This window comes from Cenococcum geophilum (genome assembly GCF_001692895.1).
Source record: "Cenococcum geophilum 1.58 unplaced genomic scaffold K441scaffold_18, whole genome shotgun sequence".
NCBI lineage: Eukaryota > Fungi > Ascomycota > Dothideomycetes > Gloniales > Gloniaceae > Cenococcum > Cenococcum geophilum.
In genome coordinates this window covers 342,439-368,590 of record NW_027137576.1, presented here as the reverse complement: position 1 = coordinate 368,590, position 26,152 = coordinate 342,439, and the positions used below count along the sequence as shown (strand labels likewise).

Genomic DNA, 26,152 nt, shown 5'->3' with positions numbered 1-26,152 from the left:
TAGCGTCCTTTAGTACTTAATCGATAGATATTATAGGTTTTTCTTCCTAGAGCTTTAGGTAGAGGGGTGGGCCCGTATCTTCCCAAATGATATACAGAAGGCCTTTACTATATAGGTACGTGCTAAGCTGCGTCCAATATTAGGTCCAATTTAAACCGTCTTTCTTAAGGCGCTGAATACCTGGATAGTCTTTACCCATGGCGACGCGTAAATACACGAACTTAACGCGTAGATTTGATAATAAGAAATAATGTAGAGTAGTAAGGAATGACCTAGCACGAGTATAGTAACCCTTAATGCAACCTATGGTAAGGTGTTAATCTTCTAACGTCGCAGCTTAGTAGTAACAAGTGCTTATAACCTAATAAACTAAATAATATTGGAATGAATGAATAAAGCTATAGAATCTAACTATAAGGAATATAGGCCTTAATATAGGCCTATATCTACGTGGTCCGGGGTAACTACTACGGATACTAAAGTAGTTGCTGCGGAGACCGAATAAGAAAGGACTCTACTTATATAAGCAGGAAACGTATATAGAGGACTCCTCTAGTACTATCATCAATTTATATAATTTAGAGCTGTTTTGGTAAAGTTATAGGGGGTGCTTATTTCTAGGAAAGGAGGGGTTAGATTAGTCAGCGTAGAGCCTTAATTTAAGTTTTACAGCCACCCCCTATGGCCCTATCAATACAGCTCTATATTTAATAAATAGAGACCTATTTTATAGCCCTAGAATAAAGCTATAAAATGGGACTCTATATATATAAATTGGACTAATATTGGTGGAATTATATAGGGTGATATACTGCTGCGGTTTAGCGATTTTTTTGATATTTCCAAAACAGCAGTGTACCCCCTATAGCCCTACTAATATAGATCTATATTTTATAAATAGAGGCCTATTTTATAGCTCTATTCTAGGGCTATAAAATAGTCCTTTATTTATTAAATATAGAGCTGTATTGGCGGGGCCGTAGGGGGTGGCTGTAAAACTTAAATTGAGGCTCTGCGCTGGCTAATCCAACTAAAAATAAGTACCCCCTATAACTTCGCCAAAACAGCTCTAAATTATACAAATAAGGGCTTATTTTATAGCCCTAAAATCAAGCTATAAAATAGGCCACTCTAAATAAAATATAGAGTTATATTGGTGGGACTATAAAGGGGTATATTGTTTTGATAGAGGGGGCTGTTGGAATTATAAGGTTATGGGGTCACAGCGGAGCTATTTTGAGGGTCTAATTAATGATAGAGATGACGCAGACAATGAATATTGATTGATTCGCGATGCAGTAGATGCGGTTAATGTCTATATAGATTGCATATAGAGTTCGACCTTACAGTATGTCCAGAGCTTAGTTAGCATCTCTCACTAATTCTAACACTCCCCCATGCTAACAGAGCTCTCCTCGTCTGCTTCCTAAATAGGCAATTTTAAAGCTATTCCTAAATACTTTACAAGTGCCATTTAGCCTATATATGGAGGGAAAACCTAATAGGCGAAAACCCTCTATTACTTACTCCGTTAGTTACCGATTCCTAGCGTTACGTAGTACTTTATAAATTAGTCAATCGGTAGCTATTTTATGAGCATATCTCTAAGTTAATCTTTACCTAATATATATACTACTTTAAGTTAATCTCGCTAAACCATGTCGTTTTATATAAAGAGGTATTAAGTCTTAATATGCTTAGCTTTTTAGTGGTATTTCGTGTCGTATAAAAGGTTAACTATACCCTTATTATTGTAGTAGAGCGTAGGAATAAAAGGGTTATCGTTATTTCTCTCCCCTAGGTCTCTTGTTAGCTTCTTAAGCTATATTACTAACCTTACTCCTTCTAATGCTGCTATAATCTCTACTTCTATTAAGCTTAATGCCGCTAACTTCTACTTTTAAACTATCTAGATTACCGCTCCCCTATAGCGTATAACTGCTATACCTTAAAATAATATCCGATTGTGTTCTATTCCCTATATAGCGTTAGTAAAGATACTATAGCTAGTAGGTAGGTTAGTTAACATAAGCTTACATAAAGGTAGGTAAATCTTTTAATTTAAGTAGGTAATTCTAATTTCAAGAGTGCCGTTTAGATACTATAGTAGCTGCTTACTTAAGCGGTAATGTAATTCTCCTAGTACTGCCATAAATCTAGCTAGCTAACTAACAGTATAGCTGGTATTAGGACGTGTGTAGTTTAAGAGGTAGATTATAAAGCTAATAATCTATTAATATACCGTCGCATTATCGTACTTAAGGGGACTTTTAATATTAGGTTTCAGAACAGTGCTAGCTGGTATTAGTAGCTTAGACGGGTTACAGTTATCTATTTTCAGCTGTTTAAGTAGCTTCTTAATGTATATCGTCTAATATAGCTTAAGGGTTCGGTTTATATAATCTTAATTAATTTAGAAGCCTATAAATACCTCTATAGGACCTAGGTCTTTACATCTCCATTCTCTTAAAATTCTTATCTTTATAATATTAAGGTATCAGCGCTTTCCTATAATTAGTATATCGTTAACAAATAATAAGATATATACTCCATTTCCTATAAAGAGATTAGGGTTAGCCTTAGCTAATTTTAAACCTATATTCTTAAAGAACTTCTTAACTATCTAAAACCATTCTCTTAGTGCCTACTTTAGGCTATATAGTGACTTATTCAGCTTTAAGTAGGCGTCTTTTACCCCCTTAAGGTTAGGTTTAAAGTCTCTTAATAGGTTAGAAATCTGTATATAAATCTATTCTTATAATAGTGGGTTTAAGAATATAGTTTTAACGTTAATATGGTTAAGCTTAAGGTCTTTAGCTGCTACCTTTACTATTAGGAACCTAAAGGTGTCGTATTATATAATAGACGCAAATATCTTAAAATAGTCAATATTAGGGGTTTGCTTATCTCCCTAAATATATAATCTTACCTTCTTACGAATTACTTCTCCCTTAGTGTTATACTTATGCTTTAGAACTAGCTTACTTAAGAGTAATAACCTTTCTTTTAGTACTCTCCCCTTTATAATGGTATAGGTATGCATTCTCTTAAAAGAGAGAAATTCTTTAAAGATAGCTTTTATCTAGCTAGGAGTGTCCTCCCTTAAGGCCTAATCTAGCTTAATAGCGTTAAATAGTGCTATAGGTACTCCTAAGGAGGTAGTGTTTTTAGCTTCTAGGTAAATAGCTTTTATAGCTATTACTAACTAAACCACTATATTGTTAAAAATCCTTATATTTGGCAACCTTTTAGACCTTATTCTCTACGTATAAGGAATGCGTATTAATATGCTTTATATAGGCGTCCTACCCTAAGCATTACCTTATAGATTTAAGCGTCCCACTTAATCTTAACCCAGGCTTCCCACTTAATTTAAGTAGCCTACTTAGTCTTAACCTAGGCTTCCCACTTAGCTTAAGTGGCCTACTTAGTCACTATCTAGCCTACTCTTAGTTCTTACAACTAGAGTCTCTATTAGCCCATTTAAGGTAGTAAAGGGAAGTCTAGATTAGTTTGCGGCTTAGCTTATAGTATATCTTATAACTTAGCTTAAAGCTAGCACCTAATATGCTCTATAAGGGAACCTATACTTATTTACTTTAGCATCTCTAAAGAGCTTAATTGCTTGCGTATGTAGGTTTATCATCTTAAATTAACTACTCCCTTTTAATCCTATAAAAACGTAGTTAGGCTTTATTCTTAAATTATACTTCCTAAGGTATTTCTTAAGCGTATTAATTAGGTTAGTATAACACCCAAAAATAACTAAATTCTTAAGGTTAGGGACTTATTAGGTATATGCCTCGTAGAGTATAATAGCACTACTATACTCGTTAATAAATGGAAGAGCTAAGGTCGGTACTTAATTCTTAATCCAGACAGTGTATTTAACTGCGTAGCACTAGAGTTTAACTAGTATATTTCCTTAAAATAGAAGTAATCTTATCTTATAGTTAACTATATAGATCGCACGCTTAATCGCACTATTATATAAGTGCTTATATAACGGGTAAGGCTTAAAACCAATACCCTAGGGTATTAATTTGTCTTAAAATCTGCGGCCAAACTCCCCCTTTTTATTATCTGCTTAAATCCATACAGCTTTAGTCCTAGTGAATCTCTTTACCCTCGCAATAGTCTCTTTAATATACGGCAGTACTTCTTTAGTTTATATAATTTTAAGGACAACCTAGGTATAGCGTATGGCGTTATCTAGGGCTAGTAGGTAGTAGTTATAGCCTCTAATTAATATACCGATTCATTTTGTAGTATTAAGATATAGCCCTTAACTAGGTATTTTCTCGCGCTTAGTTATCTTCTTACTTAGTATTTCTTATATCTTTCTAGCTAGATAAGCTTTATATATACTCTTACTAACTAGTACTACTCTCTTCCTAAGCTATATACCTAGTAAGAAGTGCTATAGCTTAAACAGGTCGCTGTAGTTTGTATATCTAGTTTAGCAATACCATAGTTTAGTATCCGTTTTATTAACGTTTAGTTATAAATTATATACTTCCGCTATCGTATTAAGTGCTTCCTAATACTCTTATAGCATGTAGAGGTTATTTCTTATAGTAGCCTTAAACGTTATACCTAATTTATACTTACTAGTAGCTTAATCGTCTAGGTTAAATATAATTAAGTAGCCTTTCTAAGTAAGAATCCTTACTAAGATTAGCTTAATTGTCTTAAACGAAGGTATAAGCCAGACGTCTTTTAGCCTTAGGCTGCCGATTTAAACTTGGCTATAGCCTATAGCAGGGATAATAATCCTATTCGCAGTACGGACCTATTAAGGTGTATTCCATCTCTTTAAGTATACTAGGTCTGATTAGTTACTAATAAAGTACTTAGTTACTCCTAAGTTGAGAGCCTAAGCTAGTGATGTTATTGTAAGTATAGCACGTTTAAGGTTAGGGTTAAGGTAGATTAAATTACTATTAAATTCTTCCTTAGCTATTACTATATTCCCTACTTCCTCTGCCTTAAAGGTACCTTAATCTCTCTTCTTAGCGTTATTAAATCGGAATTATTTAAGCAGGGGACAGTCTTTCTAGTAATAACCTTTTTAATAGTATACTCGACACTCGTCTCTTTTTAGTCGTCTTAGCTCTTTACTAGCTTAAAACAATAAGCTATAACGTAAGAAATGATTAAATCTACTAGCACGACCAGTGTGTTCGACAGGCAATCAATCGCAGGCAGGGACCCCCGGTTGCGATTGATTGGCCAAAACCCTGGTTATAATTGATCGACTGATGAGAATTAGCTAATTGATTGCGATTGATTGAGATTGATTGCCAAGAATTACCCAATTGGGTAGTCCGTGATAGAGAATCTAGGTACTAGATTTTTTGGCAGAGCTTCGCCTTATATAGTAAATATATACTCCAAAAATAAGTCCTCCCTATACTCCTTATTCATCCTCAACCTTTTCTATATACCCTTTATTTAAGGATAGCGGTAGAGGGACGCCCCCTAATTAATACGTGGATACCCCCCACTTATTAAGTTTAGACGCTTCCTTATTAAGTTAGAATATCACGTGCATTTAACTTGTTTACACCATATCGCGAAAATTAAAGTGCCCGCTATAATAGCTATAACATCACGATTAAGTTTTAATTTTAGTTATAGTATAAATTTAGATCGCGCCTAAGCTAATTAATTGGATTATATGGTGCTTTGTAAGGCGCTACGTAAACTTATTTAGGTGCTGCTACCTCTGCTTAATATCTACGAACTGCCTCTACGAGCACGGCCGCACTCGCGCCGGCGCCGGCGCCCACGCCCACGCGTAGTATCACTAGTATTCTGTTTAAATGCTAATAGCTTGCGATAAGCCAATATATTAACGCGAACAAAGCTAGCCGGGTAGCTACGGCGGCGTTTAACAGTTAGAGGCTGAGGTGGGGATAGGTAAGGCAAATATAAGGTGGTGTTTTGGGTACGGGCGCGCAACGGTCGCGTACTAATGCAGATGCAAACAACTTAAATTTATGTAATATTCTAACTTAATTAGGAAGGAACTAAACTTAATAAGTGGGGGGTGTCTATGTATCAATTAGGGGGTATCCCTTTACCGCTGTTTTAAGTAAATACAGCTAAAACGCGTTTTAGTAGCAGACTATACTAAACCTATTAATCTTGGCGTATTTAATTGCTATATTCCCAAGCAATTTAATTAGATTACTAACTCCAAAAGTCTATTACAAACCACCTCTGTTAGTGAGATTTTATATCAATCAATCGCAGGCGCTTGATGAGAAATTCATGGTTGCGATTGATTACTTGATGACAATTCCTGGTTGCGATTGATTGATTATTAATCAATCAATCGCAGGCGCGCTCGTTGAGCGGCTTGCCTGTCGAACACACTGAGCACGACCTCTACCCCTTATTTAACCTTAGTTTCCCCTTCTTCCCCTAGGTTTGTCTTTCCTCTTATATATAAGTGTAGCAGTCTATAATTATATAGGGAGAGTAGTCTCTTACTCCTAAAGAAGGGTAATGCAACTCTTAAGGTCTTATTTGTCTCGTAGGCACTAAGTCTTTATATTCTACTATATAACATTGCTTAAAAGAGCCAAAAGAAGCTGCTCTTTAATATTATTGTTAGTAAGTGCTTAAGATATTAAAGCTAAATTAATCTTAAATTAATTTAGTATATAGATAAACTTAATAATTTATATCTTTATAGGGTCGAATATAGTGCTATAGAACTTCCTGCGAAGTCTAGAGATATAAACCTTATTATTAGCCTTATTAAACTTCTTTATTCCTTCCCACATTCCCTAAATATTATACTCCTTTATTATTATACGCATCTCTTTCTAACGGTCGCCTTCTATAGAGTTAAAGATAATCTTATTTACTTCCCCCCTTCTTCTTCTTTTATTAGCTAAATTAACTTAAGCTAGGTCCTCTATACTAGTAATAAAATCCTATCCTTCTGCTATAATTAGGGCTGCCTCGCAGGTGCGCTCCCAATCTGCGAAGTTGTCTCTATTAAAGATAGTAATTTTACTGGCCTTATAATTGTATATAGGCGCCGTTAAGGTTAAGGTAGATAAGGTCATTTTAGGGGTTAGTTTTTAAGTTAGGAGAGGTGTTGCTACCTAGGCTTATAACCTGTTAGAATTATAAGGTTATAGGGTTATAGCGGAGCTATCTTAAGGGTCTAATTAATGATAGAGATGACGTAGACGATAAATATTAATTAATTCGTGATGCAGTAGATACAGTTAATGTTTATATAGATTGCATGTAGAGTTCAACCTTACAGTATATCCAGAGCTTAGTCAGCATCTCGCGCTAATTCTAACAGGTTACCTTAGAAGCTCAGACCAAGAAATCAATTATACGGATATAGGAATATCCGCACCGTCCGCTAAGCTAATTTAGGACGGCAATCGTTTTCTTGGTCTAAGGGACTTTGGCGAGATTTATAGAAAACCTAAACACCATTTATATAAGAAGACCTTATTAACTTTAACGAAATTAATCTACCCTCCCACAATACCTATTAACATAAAAATTACACCAAATTATAGAGAAAAGCCTACTCTATAAGTTATGAGATCTTTAGCTCCTTATACACGTGCGACGTTAAGAGGAATTCATCACCGCAGAGGCTCCAATTCCACTACACTACCGACCCACGTAGTAAACACGCTTACGCCTATACCGCCAGCCCTCTTCGCAACTAGTGGGTATTCCATCTGCTATATACGTATTTAATTTATTTACTTTATAGCCCTTTACAGGTTATAGTGTAGGCCCTAATAGAGTTATAAGCTCTGCATCTGTGTAGAGCTATACACCCTCCTGTCAACTCCGGTGGTTAGCGCAGCCACGTCTACACGGCCTTACTTTCCCTTAAACAGCAAAAATACCAAAACTTCCCCTATAAAAAAGCCGTACAGACGTGGCTGCGCTAACCACCGGAGTTGACAGGAGGGTATAGAGCTTTGCGAGAGCTCTGCAGAACGAAGCTTAGGGGGAGACCTGCACGGAGACCTGCACGGAGACCTGCACGGAGCTTTGCACGGAGCTCTACTAAAGCTCTGCAAAAGCTCTGCACGAAGCTCCGTACGAAGCTCTATAAAAGCTCTACTCGAAGCTCTGCTCGAAGCTCTGCTCGAAGCGCTGCTCAAGGCTCTGCTCGAGGCTCAGCTCGAGGCTCTGCTCAAAGCTCTATCCGAGGCTCTGCTCAAAGCTCTACTCGAGGCTCTGCTTAAAGCCCTATATAGAGCTCCAAAGCTCTACTAACACGCAGCACTAATATACTAGGAAGGTTCTACAATCGCCCGTATAAACGCCCGTATGAACGCCTATACAATTAATTGATCAATTACCCATACAATCGTCTCTACAAACGTCTCTGCAATTGATCGCCCGTACGAACGTCTGCACGTCTGCACGTCTGCACGTCTGCACGTCTGCACATCTACACGTCTGCACGCCTGCACGTCTACACGTCCGCACGCCTGCACGTGGCTCTGCATCAAGCTCTGCACGAAGCTCTGCACGAAGCTCTGCACGAAGCTCTGCACGAAGTTTTGCACGAAACTCTGCACGAAGCTCTACTAAGGCTCTGCGCGAGGCTCTGCACTAGGCTCTGCACTAGGCTCTGCACGAAGCTCTGCTAAGGCTCTGCACGAGGCTCTGCCCAAAGCTCACCCCTAGTAGCAGCAGAGGCACTCCGGGCCAAGGGAGGATGTTTTCAAGGAAGGACCCAACTACAGCACCTACTAGGTGTTGCAATGGCTTTAAGTAGTAGATATCTACATATCTATATAGTTTTATTAATATTAGCAGACTATTCAATAAGAACAATACATTCTTAGGTTTTTAACAACACGTTTTTTGACTTTAACGAAATTAATGTCAGGACTAAGCAATAGTCGTATTATAAAATTCATACCATTTAGAAGCCCTAAGTCTTAAAAATAATATATAAACTTTTGGTAATAATAACGCGTTGTGTGAATAAATAAATTAGATATCCGCAATCTCCGTTTTAATTTTAACAAAACTCGCCGAACGCCCTCAGACGTGATTTTGCAATTCGGAAGACGGCGTAGGTTACGGAAGTCGCTAACATACCCAATTGCACCTTCCTAATTAGGCAGTTTGGCTCACCGCCCACCGGCAGAATATCTCCTGCGGCTTTAACCCCGCTATCACACCAACAAACGCCACCAGGGCCCTATTATCTACATAGAAATAGCCTATAAGTGACTCTGGAGCTTTTAAATCCCTATACTAATTATGGTCTTCTACCAGCTCGCAACTAAGGCGCAAGCCCTGGCCATGAAGGCCATGGGAGCTACAATGGAGTATATCCAAAATATCAGTTAAATTAAACGACGCGCTCTTTAATATCTGATTAAAAAGGCTCTTAATCGCGGCTAGAATCCTACTACAAATCCTCTTATTCTTGACGGCTATATTATTAACGCTCCTTGGGCTAGCAGAAAGCTTAAAGTTACCCATAAATTTAAGTAGCGAATCCTTAAAAAAGTCACCTACAATTAATACGGTAGAGAAAAGTCTTGCGCCTATATTACTGCTGAATGCGGCTGTTTAGCCTAAACCGTATAGTAAGTTCTACGACGTTATGGATATAGAAAGACAAAGCCGACTAAAAAGCCCTGCCTCTTACCCGCGATAAAAAAAAGCTCGCCTTTAGTTCGCCCTCCGGTATTAAAATTAGATAATTAATGATTGGAAAAACATTATCTGGACTAACGAAACGGGCGTTATTCTATACTATAGGAAAGGCGGATATTGGCTCTAGCGCTTGGCTGAGGAATATATTAAGAAGTCGTCTATTTGTCCTTAATTTATAAAGGCTAATAAATTTATATTCTGGGGCGGTTTTTTATATAACCGGAAAGGCCCGTGCTATATCTGAAGGCCTAAAACGGTAAATAAGAAGAAGGCGTTAAAGCTGGAACTTAAGATAATAAATAAGGTAATAGAGCCAGAGCTTTAAGAGGCGTGGGAGCTTACCACTGGCCTATAATAACTGGGCTTTTATAATAAGCTAGGCAGAAAGCCAAGCTTCCGTATAAATAAGGAGAATGGAGCCTTTAAGTGAAACTCTAAAAAAGGCGGTATTAATTGGTATCGCTATTTTACTAAGATCCTCCTTCCAATCCTTATCCCGTTCGCTATTAAGTGCTAGATTAATTATCTAGATACGCTTATATAAGAAGATAAAGCTCCTACTTACTTATTAAAGCACCAGCAGATCTATTTTAATGCAGCTGGCCTCTAATAATTGCTTTGGCCAGGTAATTTACCGGATTTAAATATAATAGAACTATGCTGGAACTACCTAAAGTAAGTTACTATAAAGAAGGGAGCACCTAGGAATTGAGTAGAAGCTAAGCGAGCTTAGCGGAAGGCGTAAGAGGAGCTTAAACAGTGGCGAATTTAGGCTTAGATTGAGCGAATTCCACGTTATATTTAAGAGGTTATTTGCTATAGAGGAGGGAACGACTATCGCGAAGGCGCTGCTGACTGTGCATAAGATTGGAAGGCGCTTAAGAAGCTGGATTAATATTGCCGTTAAATGATTGCTTATATGTGATAGTAGGTACTTTTAAGCCTTAATTGAGTTAACGAGAACGAGCCTCTATTAATAAAGCCTGAGCCGCTAAAGCTTCTAAAGCTTATATAAATAGGCCCTTATCTACCTTACAATTTGATTAATTTAAAACCTCTATATAACAATTAAGATCTAAAGCTTTGCCGCCAACGTTGTAATAAATGGGACCCCCTCTAGCCGCCCACTTAATCAAAAGCTTCCTCCCTTAAGCCTCTACTTAAGCCTCTGCCACCTATTAAGCCTCCTCCTCCTCCTTAGCTGTAATTAATCTAGAATCGACTAGATATAAAGGGCCGGAATATAAAAAAGGCAGCGTTTAAAATTAGCTTTGTAGAGCCTTAAATTAGGCGGTAGTAGGGGTAGCAGCAGGGGCGGCAGTAGGAGCGGCAGCAGGAATAGCAGCAGTAGGAAACGCAGCAGGAGCAGCAGCAGGAGGAAGAATACCAGAAGGATATAAATATTAGGTGGGAGATAATTAATAATCTAAAAAGGAAGTGGGTAAGGAAGAAGGACTCTACTACTATATCTAGTGGGGCCGTAGATAAGGGCAGAGCCTCTACTAAGGCCTCTACTAGCAGGATAATTGATGTTAAATTAAGCTCTGCAGAGCCTTATGCAGATCCTTCGCCAGAGGCTCTGCTATACTAAGGCTCTATACAGAAGATTCTAAAGAAGGCAGGAAGGCGGCAGCGACTTGAATATGGAGAGGGCTATGTTTAACCAGTAGAGGACGTTCCTGAGCCTCCACAGGGCAGGAAGCTACGCCAGCGTAGAGCTTAATACCTTCTAATTAGCTAGTATATTAATTAATTAACCAAATATATATATATGGCATTTTATTTGAAGCTTCAAGAACGAATTTAATGCGTCTGGCGTTGAAATTTATATTCTGCCGGTGGGCGGTGAGCCAAACTGCCTAATTAGGAAGGTGCAATTGGGTATGTTAGCGACTTCCGTATTCCGACGCTAGCTGCAAAAATCGCGTCTGAGCTCGCTGAGGTAATCTGACAGGGGCGATGCGCGTCGTGCGGCTTGGCGATTTTTACCGATATTTTGAGAACGGCTGTATCGCGATAAGATTTATCCAAAACCACCCTGTCGTATAGAGCTTCGTGCAGAGCTTCGTGCAGAGCTTCGTGCAGAGCTTCGTGCAGAGCTTCATGCAGAGCTTCGTGNAGAGCCTCTGTAGAGCTTCGCGCAGAGCCTTCGTACACAGAGCTTTGCGCAGAGCTTTGTGCAGGCAAGAAATTAAAATACTATTATAAAAACTGCCAATATATGCCAATAATTTATATAATCTTTNTTTTTAGAATAAGTATACTTCTATTATAATAATTTGGTCTAAACTATTGCCAATATTTAATATTGGCGCTGCAAATATTGGCAAATGCCAATATTTTATTGGCTGGTATTCGCTTATTGAAAACCACGCTGTACGCAATAGCGGAGATATTACTATTTGAAAGCATTTGTAATAGAATCCCCACCCAATCAGCTTAATTCAACTTATAAAATCGACCCAGATACACATTTCCAGTCGGAAACCCTCTCCGAAGTAAAAGAACAGCTATAATTAATATTAATAGAAGTACTACATACTGCTTCAGGAAGCCTAAAGACGCTACGCGAGACACTCGATTGTTTATTACACATGCGTCTGATTTAAACTGCAAACTAGAATCATTCATAGGCACTAGCTACATGCCTTGACTGTTGACAATAGAGGAGTCTATGAACATCTTCACTTCACGAGTGAGTTTCCGTTGCTGCTCGAAGAGATCCTCCATCAGTCTAGTGCCGCCAGGCCGTAGCAGTATCAAGAACTGAGGCAGCGACTTCAATACGTCAACTGCGAACTCTCCAGTATATAGAGATACAATGGTAATAGCTGGAAGCAAACAGAACCCGAGGAAAGGAACCATATGAGTTGGGATATAGCTGGGCAGCATGCTGCACCACCTACTTTGATACGCCCAGTATGTCATCAAGGCAACATATAGCGAGCATAGACATGGGGCGACTGCCATAGCTACCAGAATCTTCCACGATGCTATGATATCCGTGCCTTTCAATTTGAAGGGGGAAGTTTTCAGTGCTCGTCTTCTCTTGTTCCCTGAGATCTTGTGGGACAAGATTAATACTGGTGCAAAGAGCACCAGGCTTGGTATTGTAGCAAGGATGACAGGAAGAAGTTTACAGAGTTGAGATAAGAGCAGTACCGAGGCATACTTCCGGTTAAAAACGGCATATTTGACGTGGTGATGACGCAAACCGTGGACACGCAGCTGGAAACGATACTGGTCTACCCTGTGTAGTAGGCTGTCGACCCCAGGACCTCCTCGTTTCGACGAAAGAGTTTCCAATATCCTTTTATTAAGAACAGTTCTTTGGCGTAACGAACATCGACCACTCTGCCCATGATAAAGTTCTCTCATTGTCTGAGTTGTCTGAGGTCGATGTTAGTTTATCTATATCTATATCTCGGAGCACGTTGCTTAAGATACTCACCTCTAAGAGAGATGTACTTGAATCCGTCAATGTGAGCGTTTTCAAATTCCCATACACGAGCTCTTTCAGGTTTTCCGCAGCTTCCTTCTTGTCCCCATTCTTGTATTTCTCGACGAGTGCAGGTGGAACTCTGATTGTTTGACCGAATTCTACACCCGCTCTGGATCTAAATCTGTGTCCATGGGCCTGATGTAATGCACAAGGCACGATTCGAAAATTCGGATCATGGTTTGTATCTAAATAGGACAAAGCAGTAACTGCCCAACCAGCTATCTTAGGTCAGCAAGTATTATAAACTGTCCATCCGAACGGGGCACTAACTTTTCAAAGGAATGAGGTCTGGCTGGTCATGTGAGTGCCCTTCTGGAAACACGCCTATGATAGAACCCGCCTTGAGCTCTGCAGACACTGAACTCGTGACACGCATCAGATCAGAGCCTTCCGGGTTTGAAGCCAAGTAGTAGATTGTGTTGGTGAGAGCAACCTCAAGGCTATTCGATGCGCCATAATCACTGCTCTCTAGAAATGACGCCTCTAAATAGAGCTCCTGGGGTCCTCTAATTTCAGCCACCTTCGCTCGCAAGGTTTGCTTTCCATCAACCACAATCATAATCCAGTCGCCTACCTCCACCTCTTGATCAAAGCGGGTACCTCGCCCCTTTATAAGACGAGGATTATTTCGAAAATTGGGAGCAAATATCTTCCCGCTTCCCAAACTCGAGCTATCCCAAACGCGATTCATTCTGATACAGCGCAAACCAGCTGCAAGCACTCCAACAAATTTTCTTCTCATGGATCTCTGAGCGATCACAAACGAGATTGGAAGTTTGAAGTAGGTGTAAAGAACTGAGACAATCAGAACGACATCGATTAACTATGGTTCTTTGTAAGAAATTTGGGCAGACTTTCAAGGGGTGGAAGCAAACCTCATTTGAATGAGGAGCCGCAACGAGCATTATAGGGCCCGTGTTGGGAATCTTTTCAAGACCCCAGACGCCGATTTCTCGATAAAAAATACCGGCAATGCGTGATAAAAAAATCGCGATGGAGTTGTATTGCCAGGGGACAGGGCCGTAGTTGTCGTCAAGGGAAATCGCCATCTCTTCTCAGGATAGAATTTGGAAAAATTGCGTGGGCGAGGGCTTCGAAGAGAATATGTTTTAAATCCCCCTTAGAGCCAAGTTACAAATACACTTATAGAATAACTGTACCTTGTAAAATGATATAGAAGGTTGGTTATTAGGGCTTAGTAGAAACTCGTTGCATAATTTTAAAATAGAAAAGTACTACTCTACATGGATGGACAGGACCCAGACAGGCGGAACGCGGCACAGCTGCAAGGTCTCCCGCCGCTCCCGCGTTAGCTAACTCTGGGTTAATCCCCAATCCCCCGGATGTTACCTACGTATTTCGTACAGTGAGCCTTGTGCTCTTTCGTGGCTGAAAAACAGTGGGCAGGGCTGTTCGTACTTTGTTGCTAAAACCTTCAGTTGTTGCTCGGAGATTGCACCGGGGCCATATGCGGGAACTATTACCCTGGATTCTAGCGCGAAACACCGCCACAACTCCCTTTCGAGCGCTTACAACAGGGCGCTTACAACAGGCTCTTACTGTGGTACAAGCAGGGTTCTACCGTGCCCAGTGTAAGAGATGGATGGATTGGATCTAGATCCAAATCCAGTTAGCCTTAAATCCATTAAATCCATCGGATCTGGATTAAGATCCAAACTTAATCCATTCTTAGGGCACGTTCGATAACTTTTTGGACACTGCTAGCTATATACCCCCTAAATAATACGCGCACACCCCCAATTAATACGCATACACCCCCTACCTTATTTAGTTTAGACGCTTCCTCATTAAGTTAGAATATTACGTGCGTTTAACTTATTTGCGCCTATATTACGAAAATCAAAGTGTAAGTATAGCCAGTATTTCGCTTAAATGCTAAGGGATCTCTACAAATAGATCTATTAACGCGATTAGTAATTGTAGGGCTAGTTATAGAGTTAATTAGCCAACTGCCGCGACGCTCTATAATTGTAAGCTCTTGGATGCAAAGTAGAGGTGTTAATTTGGGTCCCACCGGGCGTAGGCGTAGGCGCGGGCGTAGGCGCGGGCGTGGGCGCGAAGTAGAGGTAGCAGCACCTAAATTTAGTTTGCGCGACGCCTTATAAAGCACTGCGCAATCTAATTAATTAACTTAGGCGCGATCCAAATTTATACTCTACTACTTATACTATAACTAAAATTAAGACTTAATCGTAATGTTGCAATTATAAAACTTACATAGCGCGCACTTTAATTTTCGCAATGTAGGCGCAAATAAGTTAAACGCACGTGATATTCTAACTTAATGAGGATGCATCTAACTTAATATGGAAGCGTCTAAACTAAATAAGGTAGGGGGTGTACGCGTATCATTTAGGGGGTGATGGCTAGCAGTATCCAAAAAGGTATCGAACGTGCCCTAAGAATGGATAAAGTTTGGATCTAGATCCATATCCACGCCACCAATGGATTAGGCGTGGATTAGTGGATTAATGGATCCCGATCCAATCTCGATCCATCCATCTCTTACACTGACCGTGCCCCAAATCTCGGCTTACCGTAGGACTCGCTTAGGGCTGAAACACAGCTCGCTAAAATGCAGGTCGACGCAAATACTTCTAGTTGGAGAATTGACCTATAGGCGGGCTGGCGGGGTCCAAAATCTGAGAAGAGCAGAGCAACCCGAATGAAATGATTGTCCACCTCAGCCCGCAGTAACTTTCGTTCTGGCCTATTAATACCCATAACTTAACAGCGCCTTCCTTTGCACAGGCCTCTTTCGTCTAATCCGACCACTCAGAAGCCTTCTTTCTTTCTTTCTTTCTTTTTTTGGCCAAGCACTGCAGGCTACAGACTTGTGGGCGGCACAAGTATCCTGCACCTCTCGATTACTGAAACAAAGTATCCGTGAGGTGCCCGTACGCTTATTTGCACTAAAATACACCTCGTGGATAAGCCTATTTTTGGCAGCACAAACATTGGCTTGCTCAGGATGCACATACCTTGCAATCTTGGATGTCCAAATTGGAAGTGTTTACAAACTGCGCCTGTAAGCCGAATTAATTGTCTTGTCAGTTTGGGTCGTTTACAAACCTGTTGATAACTCTCCTGCGGTCATAGAGATTTATTGACGCCATTTCTTTTACCAAAGGGCTGTCAAATGCAATCAGACATGAATAGCGAGCAGAAGTCGACGGAAGCAAATACGACGGCGGAGGCTTTTGAATTACCGTTGACGACTGATCATGAAAGCTTCTTGACAGGATGGGAGCTCTACCGCGTGGGGATTGGATTGAGCGTCAGCTACTTTCTGATAATGCTGAATGCTACTATTATCGTGACTGTGAGTGACAGACGGTACTGGTGACGGCGAAAGCGCTTTACTAAGAGTGCGAGCAGGCGATTCCACGCATCACGAAAGAATTCAATTCTGCTGGGGATATCGGGTGGTATGGAAGTGCATATCTTCTGGGAAATTGTGTCCTTCAGCCTCTTTCGGGGAAAATTTATACCTTTCATTCTCTCAAGGTGGGTGAGTCTGAGCTTTGATTGATCAAGGCTCCTCTTCCGCATGAGGAGCTGTAGTTTTTTTTTACCACAATTGCAGTTCTGAACCTGACAAGAAAAGAAGACTGATGATATTAGAATACATTCCTTGTATTCCTGACGATACTTGAACTGGGCTCGTTGATGTGTGGTGCTGCTACCAGCTCCAACATACTCATTATCGGCCGGGCTCTCGCAGGGTGCGGAGCTTCAGGAATATTGAACGGTGGACTGACAATTCTGGCTGCTTGCGCACCGCTAGAGAAGCGTTCATGTAAGCCATTCCAATAATCTAGTTTTGCTTAATGTAGGTGAAGCTGATCGTTCCCTGCGCAATAGATCTGGTTGGAGCAGCCGTCAGTTTCGGCGCGGTCGGTCAAGTGCTGGGCCCACTCGTTGGAGGTCTCCTTACCCAACGCGCGACATGGAGATGGGGTGAGAACAATAACAGATACCTACGTTGTTTTTATTCGAGTATTTCCTAACGTCTCTCTTAGGCTTCTATCTGAATTTGCCACTCGGTGCAGCGGTGGCTGCCCTGATTCTGTTGACGAGAATCCCCGACCAAAGAAGAAAAGCGGAGAAGACGACCTGGAAAAAAACCCTTCTGGAACTTGACCTCGTCGGATTCGCTTTATTTGCACCTGTAGTGATTATGTTACTATTGGCTCTCAATTGGGGTGGCAAGAAGGATGCGTGGAACTCGGCTACAACTATCGGACTGATCTGTGGAGCCTTCGGAACCTTGTGTGTCTTCCTCGTCTGGGAGCACCGCAAGGGAGATGATGCAATGGTTCCCTTTCGGTTATTCCGTCGCCGTATTATTGTATCATGCNACCTAACAGGCTTCTTTCAGGCAGGGGCACTCGTTGACATGACATACTACCTCCCGCTATGGTTCCAAAGTGCGAGACGAGCCACAGCCACAATGAGTGGTGTTGACATCCTTCCAACAATTGGATGCCAGATACTGTTTTCTGCTGTTACCGCAGTGCTTGGTATGGCCCTGCACTGACTTTGCATTTCTTTCTGGTTTCCGGCTAACCTTATATATAGTGTCTAGAATTGGATGGATCTTGCCTCAATTGCTTGGGGGAAGTTCCATGCTTGCCATGTAAGTGAAAGTCAACGAGACCAACACAACTAACATATTTAAGTGGATTGGGGCTTGTAAGCACCTTAATACCTTCGTCAGAGGCTGGCAGATGGGTTGGGTACCAAATTCTGATTGGGGCTGGCAGGGGTATCGTATCGCAGATTGTAAGCAACTCTTATCCCAAATAAGGTAGATATATTACTTTTGCTAAACGACAACACTAGCCCGTTATTGTGGTCCAGGCTGTCCTCTCAGGTGACGAGATAGCAATTGGAGCCTCACTCCTCGCGTTTACCCAGTACATGGGCGGCGCGGTTTTTCTTTCCGCGGCAACCGCCCTCTTTAACGGCAGCCTTAGCTCGTCATTACAGAAGTATGCACCTGGGGCTAATGCCACAGCAATTATGGATGTTGGAATCAAAGGGGTGGCTAGTTCCATTTCGGCATCTGATTTGAAGGAAATCACAGTGGCTTTCAGTAAGGCAATTACGCAGACGTTTGTGAGTCTCGCTTCAAAAGATTGTTTGAAAATTAGCTAACATTGACGCTTAGTACCTTGCTTCAGCGGCAGGAGTTATTACTGTCTTTACGAGCTTAGGCATAGGATGGATTGATATAAAGGAGATGAAGGCCACAAAGAAAGTCGAAGAAGAAACTATCTCGCAAGCGTGAACGAGGATTTACTTCCCTGATCTTGAAGGGAACATTACTGAGTTCTAATTCAAAAACGTCAAACTTTATTTAAAACAAAAATTTTAAAAATTAACACGCAGTCCAGTTGCAACCGGTGAAAGAGAATTGACAATCCGAAAATGCCGTGGAAGACTTATGAGAGGGTAGCTAAGACAGCCATAGAAGAAAAACTGGGAAAAACTTAGCAACAGCCGAGAACTGCAGTGTTTTACAGTATTATTAAAGATGGTTTAGAGTGCGTTAGTCAATTAGATGAATAATTATATCTTTTAATCTTTAACACTTGTATTCGATGGTCATTCTTCTCTCGGAAACACGACCGTTGCTGTGGCGAGGGCTACGATGCCTTCCCCGCGGCCCACAAAGCCAAGTCCCCCATTTGTACTCGCCTTGACGGATACACGCTTTCCCTCCAAGCCGAGAAGACTCGCAATCGCGGTCTTCATGGGGTCACGGTATGGGCTGATTTTAGGTGTTTCACACAACAGCGTCACGTCGCAGTGAGTGATCGTGCCGCCCTCTTGGCTGACGAGCCTGGCAGCATGAGCTAGAAAACGGTCTGAGGAGGCGTCTTTCCACTGCGGGTCGGAAGGGGGGAAGTGGCTCTCGATATCGTCGGCGCCGACTGTGGCCAGCAGGGCATCGGTCAGCGCGTGCAGGCCGACGTCAGCGTCCGAGTGGCCCAACAGAGACGCGTGGTGTGGTATCTTCACGCCGCAGAGCACAATCTCCACCATCCCCTTCGATTCTACAAGCCGGTGTGTGTCGTAACCGTGCCCGACTCGGACGTCAGGGAGGATCATGGTCGGCTTCTCTCTCTCAATGTCAATAATATAATGGAAATGCAGGTGGAATCAATGGAAAGTATAAGATGAACGTGGATACTTTACCTCAGCAAGCTCAGACGCGATTCTGTTAGTCCGGATTTTCAATCGGTCCGCAAGCTGACTAACTACGTTTGTGCGAAACCACTAGAATCACGTCTAAGCGTGTTCCGCAACGGTTCCTAGTAAATTTAATAATATCCGCGTTACAGAGGTTATAGATATTAGAATAACTTAACATTAATATTTTATATCATTTTTAAAAGTTAATTAATTATATAATAGAACCTAGGCTTTTAGAATATATTATTTTTAGGTCTTATAATTAATTTTATAAAAAAAAAAAACACATTATTAGCAATTCTGTAACTATATATAACTTTATTAAATACTAGCTAATATATATAAAACCTGTATAGATCTATAATAACTACCCTAAAGAATCTATTATAGCCTAGCGGATATATAGTGTCCATATTATAGTATATAATACCTACTAAAACTTTATTATACGCTAACTACTAAGTTACGGATATTTGGGAAAATCTACTATATACTAGCACTAAAACCCACTAAGTACGGCGCTTAATGACCATTGTTTTTGTGATTAAAGATCATATTCTAATTCTACAATAAGCTTTAGATAGTTCATGCGGAAGCTACTGCAAACGCAATAGATCCGCGAGAAGTTTAGCCTCGGAATTCACGTGACTGTTTAGATAACACTGCATGAACAATCAAGACCAAGCGTTGGCCAATTGATCTATCTAGGGGCTCGGCTATTAAATTTTGTAGTGCCAAGAATTTAGCGTATTCATAATTGCGCGGAAAAGCTTAGCAGGTCTTTCATCCCGCTCCCTCACCAAAATCAAATATTAACTACCCTTAACTATACCACAACTATATATAATTAAGGCTCTATATCTCTAATATAGCCTCTTTACTCTACTATTTATATTATCTATAAGTAGCTAGTTATATAATAGCTTTATGGTGGCGTAATAGATGGGTAGTTAAACTCTTCGATTTTTTGCGACCGTAGAGCTTTAGCCTGCAGCCACCGTGAATATGGCCCAAATATATTTTTAAAATACGGAGGTAGCGGTAAAAAGTTCCTGGCCCCCCCATTTCGCGCTAGCCTTCGGTGGCTTAGTGTGGCGTATATTAGGCCTAGTTCGGACTTTACCGAGGCTTAGCGCGCATAGCGGGGTTGCTACGTATATAACTCTCTCCTTAACACCATACAGTCTATACGAGCTTCGGTGTCCCCCCCCCGTGCGCGCGCAACATCACACACCTAATTTTGCTTCGTCTGCAGCTAAATTAGTATGTAGAGCTAGCAGAAAGCAGTGTAGTACGTGGCCAGGGCTTGAGCCACGGCCCATATTGAATTCGCAGCTCGGAGCTCGGAGCTCAATCTTGAAGCTATTGTGAACCTCCCTCCTTCACCAAAAGTCGTGATATCTGTTCCAGATTGTGGTGTTGTAAAGCTTCTTTCTCTCATTAATATGAGCTCCAAACGCCCTGCTCCTGCCTCTGTAGGTAGTCCCTCTAGTCGCCCACCTACTTAGCGCTTTCGATTGTTACCAGTACCGCCTCCTACAGCGATCGGTCGTCCACCTCCTTTTATGCAGAGCTTAAGTATAAGTACGGTTGTGAATCTTCCGCCCGCATATAGTAGCCAACTTGATATGCAGCTTGACTACCCTCTACTGCTAGTGTATAGCACCCCGCATGCATTATAACAGGCTGCCTATTTTACTGTAGGCGAGCTTAATAAGATTCTAACTGATCCGGCGGCTGCCGAAGAGCACGATAATGAGGAAGTTTGACACTTTTATATACCGCTAGAATAGAATATAGTAAGAGCTCCACGGCGTGCGGGTGTAGCTCCCCCCATATTACGAGGCCAGCCGCCTACTAAGAGGCCTTAATTACTAGAGACTTTGGTATATAAGCCTTCGGTATATAAGCCTTTGGTAGAGAGTAAAGAGGAGTTAGCTCTAAGGCTTTAAACAGAGCAGGAGGAATATATAGTAAAGCCTCTGGGCGGAGGCTCGTTCTTTAAGTATTGCCTAGTATTCTTAGTAAAGCTTTAAAAGATAAGTCGCTTAACTATTATATTAGCTTATACATTTCCTAAGGCTTACCTTAGCCTTTTGGTAATGTATAATCACAAAGTTCTTCTTAAAATTAATAAGGCTCTATAGCAGAAGTTCACTAGTTATACTTTTTAAAGGAAGTTATATAATGCTACCGTAAAGCTCACTAGGTGATTAAACTCTACTAGATTTACGTTCTATCTTAACCTAAGCTATATAATTAATTAGATTGATTCTAAAGAAGAACTCTTAAGGGTAGCGAAAGGGTGTTATAATCGCAACAACGGCTTATTTGAGCGGCTTAAAGTTAAACTCGCTATAGATTATATTAAGATAATTAAGCAGTAAGCAGCTCGTGCTCCTGCCCGTTCCTCTATAGTAATGTAATTAGCTTTATAGTTGGCTCTAGAATTCTTATAAGGCTCTTTACTAAATACGCTATAGCCTATAGATGGTAATATTATGGCTCTCTCTATAATTCCTAAAATAAGCTTTATAAAGGTATTTTAACGGTAGCAGTGTTATAAGAACTGCGGTAGTAACTAGTGTTAGGTATATTAGTAAGTCGATTATAAGCTTATATAGGAGGACGTGAGAGAATAGGGTAGGGCGATTAATTAAGGCCTTACTACTAAATATACTCCTCCAGTTAGCTTAATGTAGAAGCTTCTTAAGAGGAAGATGGGCAATAAGAAAAAGGAGCAGCTTACCTTTAAGGCCTTTACACTAAGTACTCTAAGCGTTATAAATTAATTTTATATTAACCTAACTGGCAGTTACTATAGGCGCCTATCTACACCTCTAGCAGCCTTACTCTTTAGCTTAAAGTTATTACCAATTGCTCCTCTATTACGTCCTTAAGGCGTTAATTAGCTTATAGATTTGCGGGAGTATTTTAAGTGGCATAAGAAGGCGGTAGAAGACTTAGAGGCCTAGAAGGAAGATATTAACGCTGCCTACTAAGTTGCTTTTACTAAGCGGTGGGATTTAAAGTCAATTAGAGAGCAGAAGCTAGATAAGTAAGGAAAGACACCAATTAAGGTAATAATTAAGGCAGGCGTTCTAGAGGCAATCGCTAAGAGATTATAAGTAGATATTAAGGAGTAGAGAAGTTTAAAAGGCGTACTTAGTGGTAATCTAGAGAGCCTTGGGCTTGACTAGTAGTAGATTTTTAACTTAAGTGTGCGCCTGCTCGCAGGTACGCATTATATATACCCTTTAGTAGTAATTCTTATATAAATTAAATATTATAGGCGTAAGGTTTAGCTACGCCTTCCTCTATATAATAATAACACCCTATTATATTATAGAATCTTACTCTCCTCTACTAATATACCCGCTATGGCGGAAATAAGCTTTTACGCTGTTAGACTTGTTTCCTATAATCTTTATATACTAACTTAGAAAGCTATTAAAGCTATTACCCTATTGCTCTAGCGCCTCCTTTTATATAATAAAGTATTGTTAAATAAACTCCTTTAGCTTATTAAAGAACTCCTTAATTGGATTTAGATTGGGTGAGTATACAGGTAAGTACATAAGCTTTACGCCGGCTTGCTTAAAAAGAGAGCTAATATAGGCTAAGTAATGGAAGCTTATGTTATTTATAATGACTACTAATCTTGGTTTTAGATAAAGATTATAATACGGTAGGAGAACATACTTAATCTAGTAATTGTAGCCCTCTAAATTTATTAAGCCGGTATATACTAATAATACTAGTATACCGTTAATGGTATAAGCAGATAGTATATTAACTCGCTACTTATTATAATTATATAGTGTATATAGAACTAGTGTAACTCCTATTAGTAACTAAAATACCTTTTATATACCCGTCTTTAAGTTAGCTATAGATTTATCTATAAACACTAACTAATTAACGGTAAACTATAAGATTATAGCCTAGAATAAGGTGCGATTCTTCTAGCTTTACTTACTGGCGACTTGGCGAGCCTTATATATAATTAGCAACTTCCTTATATATGCTAGTAAAAGCTTCCTTACTAGCTTCCAGCTCTAGCCAGTAACTCTTAGTTCTATACTTAGTATCTACCTACTTATAACTACCTAGAGCCAATTATAGATAAACTATATTATTTCGTTAAGATATAAGTTCGGAGCCTTATCTAGTCGGCAGAGCAATGCGATAATTATTTTGTTACTTAGTATGCATTTTAACTTATATTCGCGACCGAGCCTCGTTTTTCCGTACAGCCTCATCTTCTTCTAAATACGTTGGATTGCCTTAGGAGAGCAATCGGCTTAACGAGCGCATACAGACTTACTGGCGCCGGCTGTAAGAAGGATTTCGATGGGGGCGTGCTGCCAGTCACCTATATTTGGAGCCATATTAAGGAAGACGATAGGGTAAAACACTAATATCTAGAGGTAATATCACAATTTGGTGAGGGAGGGAAGTTTAAGATAGCTTTAAGATTGAGCTCCGAGCTCTGAATTTGATGTGGGCCGTGGCTCAAGCCCTGGCTATGTACTACACTGCTTTCTGCTAGCTATATATACTAATTTAGCTGCAGACGAAGCAAAATTAGGTGTGTGGTGTTGCGCGCGCACGGGGGAGAGGGACACCGAAGCTCGTATAGACTGTACTCTAGAGGCTTCCAAATTCTTATTATATCTTACTATTTGTAATAGGCAATTTATATAATATTTATACAAGGGCTTAGGCCCTTACTATAAAGATTTATAGCAGCACAAATGCTAATATTTAAGCCGTTACTAGTATAAGCGTCTCTTGTATTAAATTGGTTGTTTAGGAAGTATATAAATATAGGTTTAACAAGACTAAAAGCCGTAGAATTCTTAATATCTACCTTAAAGACGCATTCCAATTGGGTCGTCCAACTATTTATATATCTACTAAGATTTAATAAGTTATTAAAAAGGGTTGTTATTGTAACGGCTTATATAAATGCCTCTAAACCGAAGCTTGTGGATTGCTATCTAATAAAAATACTAAGCTAAGGAGAAGAAAAGGGGGTCGCTAGGGCTAGTATAAACAAATAAGTAGCGCGAGCCGCTAAGGCGCTAGTAGTAGGTAAGCTAACAGTAGAAAATAGTACTAGATAGTATGCAATAATATAATAGGTAGTAGAATATAGCAGAACTTAGGGAGAATTTAGTAGGTAATGCGCTCTAGCACCGTTATATTAACCCCCTTCCTAAGAAAGCCTGCCCTTAGGCGTTATCTAAGCTCCTTATTATTGTCTAAATTATTATAGTTATCTAACCCTTCCTCCTAGTATTTAATTTAGTTATTTAATTTATATAATAGTCTGGGAAGGTTAGGGTAGACTAGGTAAAAGTCCTATAGCTTATAGGGGGAGTACTTAAAATTAGATACGAGGTACTACTCTAGATCTTTGTCGTGGCCTACCTAGCTTATATAGTATTTTAAGACATTCTAGTCCTTTTTAACTACTAGGATTTCTTTAACTTCCTATTTCTTATTTTCTATAATCTAGATTAGCAGTAGGAGGTTATTATACTACTTAGGTAGTAAATTATCTATAGCCTTTTATAGCCAGTCTAGGGAGAAGATAGGGTGGATCTTTATTAATTCTAGTAACTTAACCTTAAAAGAGGATCCTACCTTTTAAAGAATCTTATATAGGCTAGCTATTTAGTAGTCTAGCTTATAGCTTGGCCTCCAGGTTTTCTAGTTCTTTATTAATACCTATACTTTATCTCCTACTTAAAAGTCTACCTTATAATAATATCGGTTTATATTAGACTCCTTCTTCTACACCTTTTTTATAATTATTTAAGCAGTCTCCTAGGCTCTATATATTCTCTTAGCGAGTACCTAGGCCTCTTTATAGCTAAGGCGTTCGCGGGCTGTAGTGGGTTTAGTAGGCCTATCCTAATTAAAAGACGTTCGTGGTGTATACCCGTAGAGTAGTTTAAATAGTAATATCTCTATACTATTATAGAGGAGTATAAGCTGCGCGTAGTCCATTATAGGTAGTAATTCCAACTAATTGTCCTAATAGTAGTCTATAAAAGGGACGTAGTTGCTAGTTAAGGTACTAATTTATAATCTCGGTTTAGCCGTTAGTTTAAGGATAGAATATAATAGAGAGCTTAATTTTAGTCCTAAAGATATAGTAGAGTTTGTTTTAGAAATCTAATATAAACTAGGGACTATGGTTAGAGACAATTAATTTAAGGGCGCCGTAGAATTAATAGATATTATTAATATAGAGGTGGGCTATATTCTTTATAGTTGTGGTCTTAAAACAAGGAAGGGAGATAAATTATTTATATAATTGGTCGATTACTACAAAGGCCGCGTCGTGGCTGTAGGCGTCCTTTAGAAACGACTTAAAATCTATTATAATATATTCCCAAGGGCGTTTTAAAACTGGTAGCGGTTATAGCTACCTTAGAGTTTAATCCCTAGGGGCATCTACGCGTCTATAGGCGTAGCAGTTTCTAATAAATTAATCTATATTAAATAAGAGTCCTCACTAGTAGTAACGGGGCGTTAGTAGTTAATAGGTCTTATCTTAATTAGGGTATACCGTAGAGACTTAATAGTAGGCTTTACTAATTAGCTTTATCTATAGGTTGTTAATATCTGGAACTATAAGCCGTTCCTAGTATAAAAGCAGTCCTTCTATTTCTAAATTAGGGTTATCTTTTATAGCTTAGACCCGGAGGGCCTTTAGGGAGTTAGCTATATAGTTTA

The 26,152-nt window shown here is 39.9% G+C and overlaps 3 protein-coding genes across 3 annotated transcripts; 1 reads left to right on the top strand and 2 right to left on the bottom strand.

The window, feature by feature from the left end:
• Nucleotides 1-12,244: 12,244 nt before the first annotated feature.
• K441DRAFT_610025 (uncharacterized protein) lies at nt 12,245-14,229 on the bottom strand (the record flags this gene model as incomplete). Its single annotated transcript, XM_067645527.1, has 4 exons — nt 12,245-13,068; nt 13,130-13,398; nt 13,451-14,003; nt 14,056-14,229. The coding sequence occupies 4 exons, from the start codon at nt 14,227-14,229 to the stop codon at nt 12,319-12,321; spliced, it is 1,746 nt and encodes a 581-aa protein (XP_067504521.1). The 3' UTR covers nt 12,245-12,318.
• Nucleotides 14,230-16,352: 2,123 nt separating this feature from the next.
• Nucleotides 16,353-18,494, top strand: K441DRAFT_686808 (MFS multidrug transporter; the record flags this gene model as incomplete). The annotated part of the gene is made up of 9 exons (XM_067652025.1): nt 16,353-16,523; nt 16,580-16,708; nt 16,826-17,000; nt 17,066-17,161; nt 17,224-17,724; nt 17,783-17,840; nt 17,884-17,986; nt 18,047-18,322; nt 18,375-18,494. 9 exons carry the CDS (start codon nt 16,353-16,355, stop codon nt 18,492-18,494), a joined length of 1,629 nt encoding a protein of 542 aa, XP_067504520.1.
• A 317-nt stretch (nt 18,495-18,811) lies between these two features.
• Nucleotides 18,812-19,318, bottom strand: K441DRAFT_676937 (2-C-methyl-D-erythritol 2,4-cyclodiphosphate synthase; the record flags this gene model as incomplete). The annotated part of the gene is made up of 1 exon (XM_067651008.1): nt 18,812-19,318. One exon carries the CDS (start codon nt 19,316-19,318, stop codon nt 18,812-18,814), a length of 507 nt encoding a protein of 168 aa, XP_067504519.1.
• Nucleotides 19,319-26,152: the final 6,834 nt, after the last annotated feature.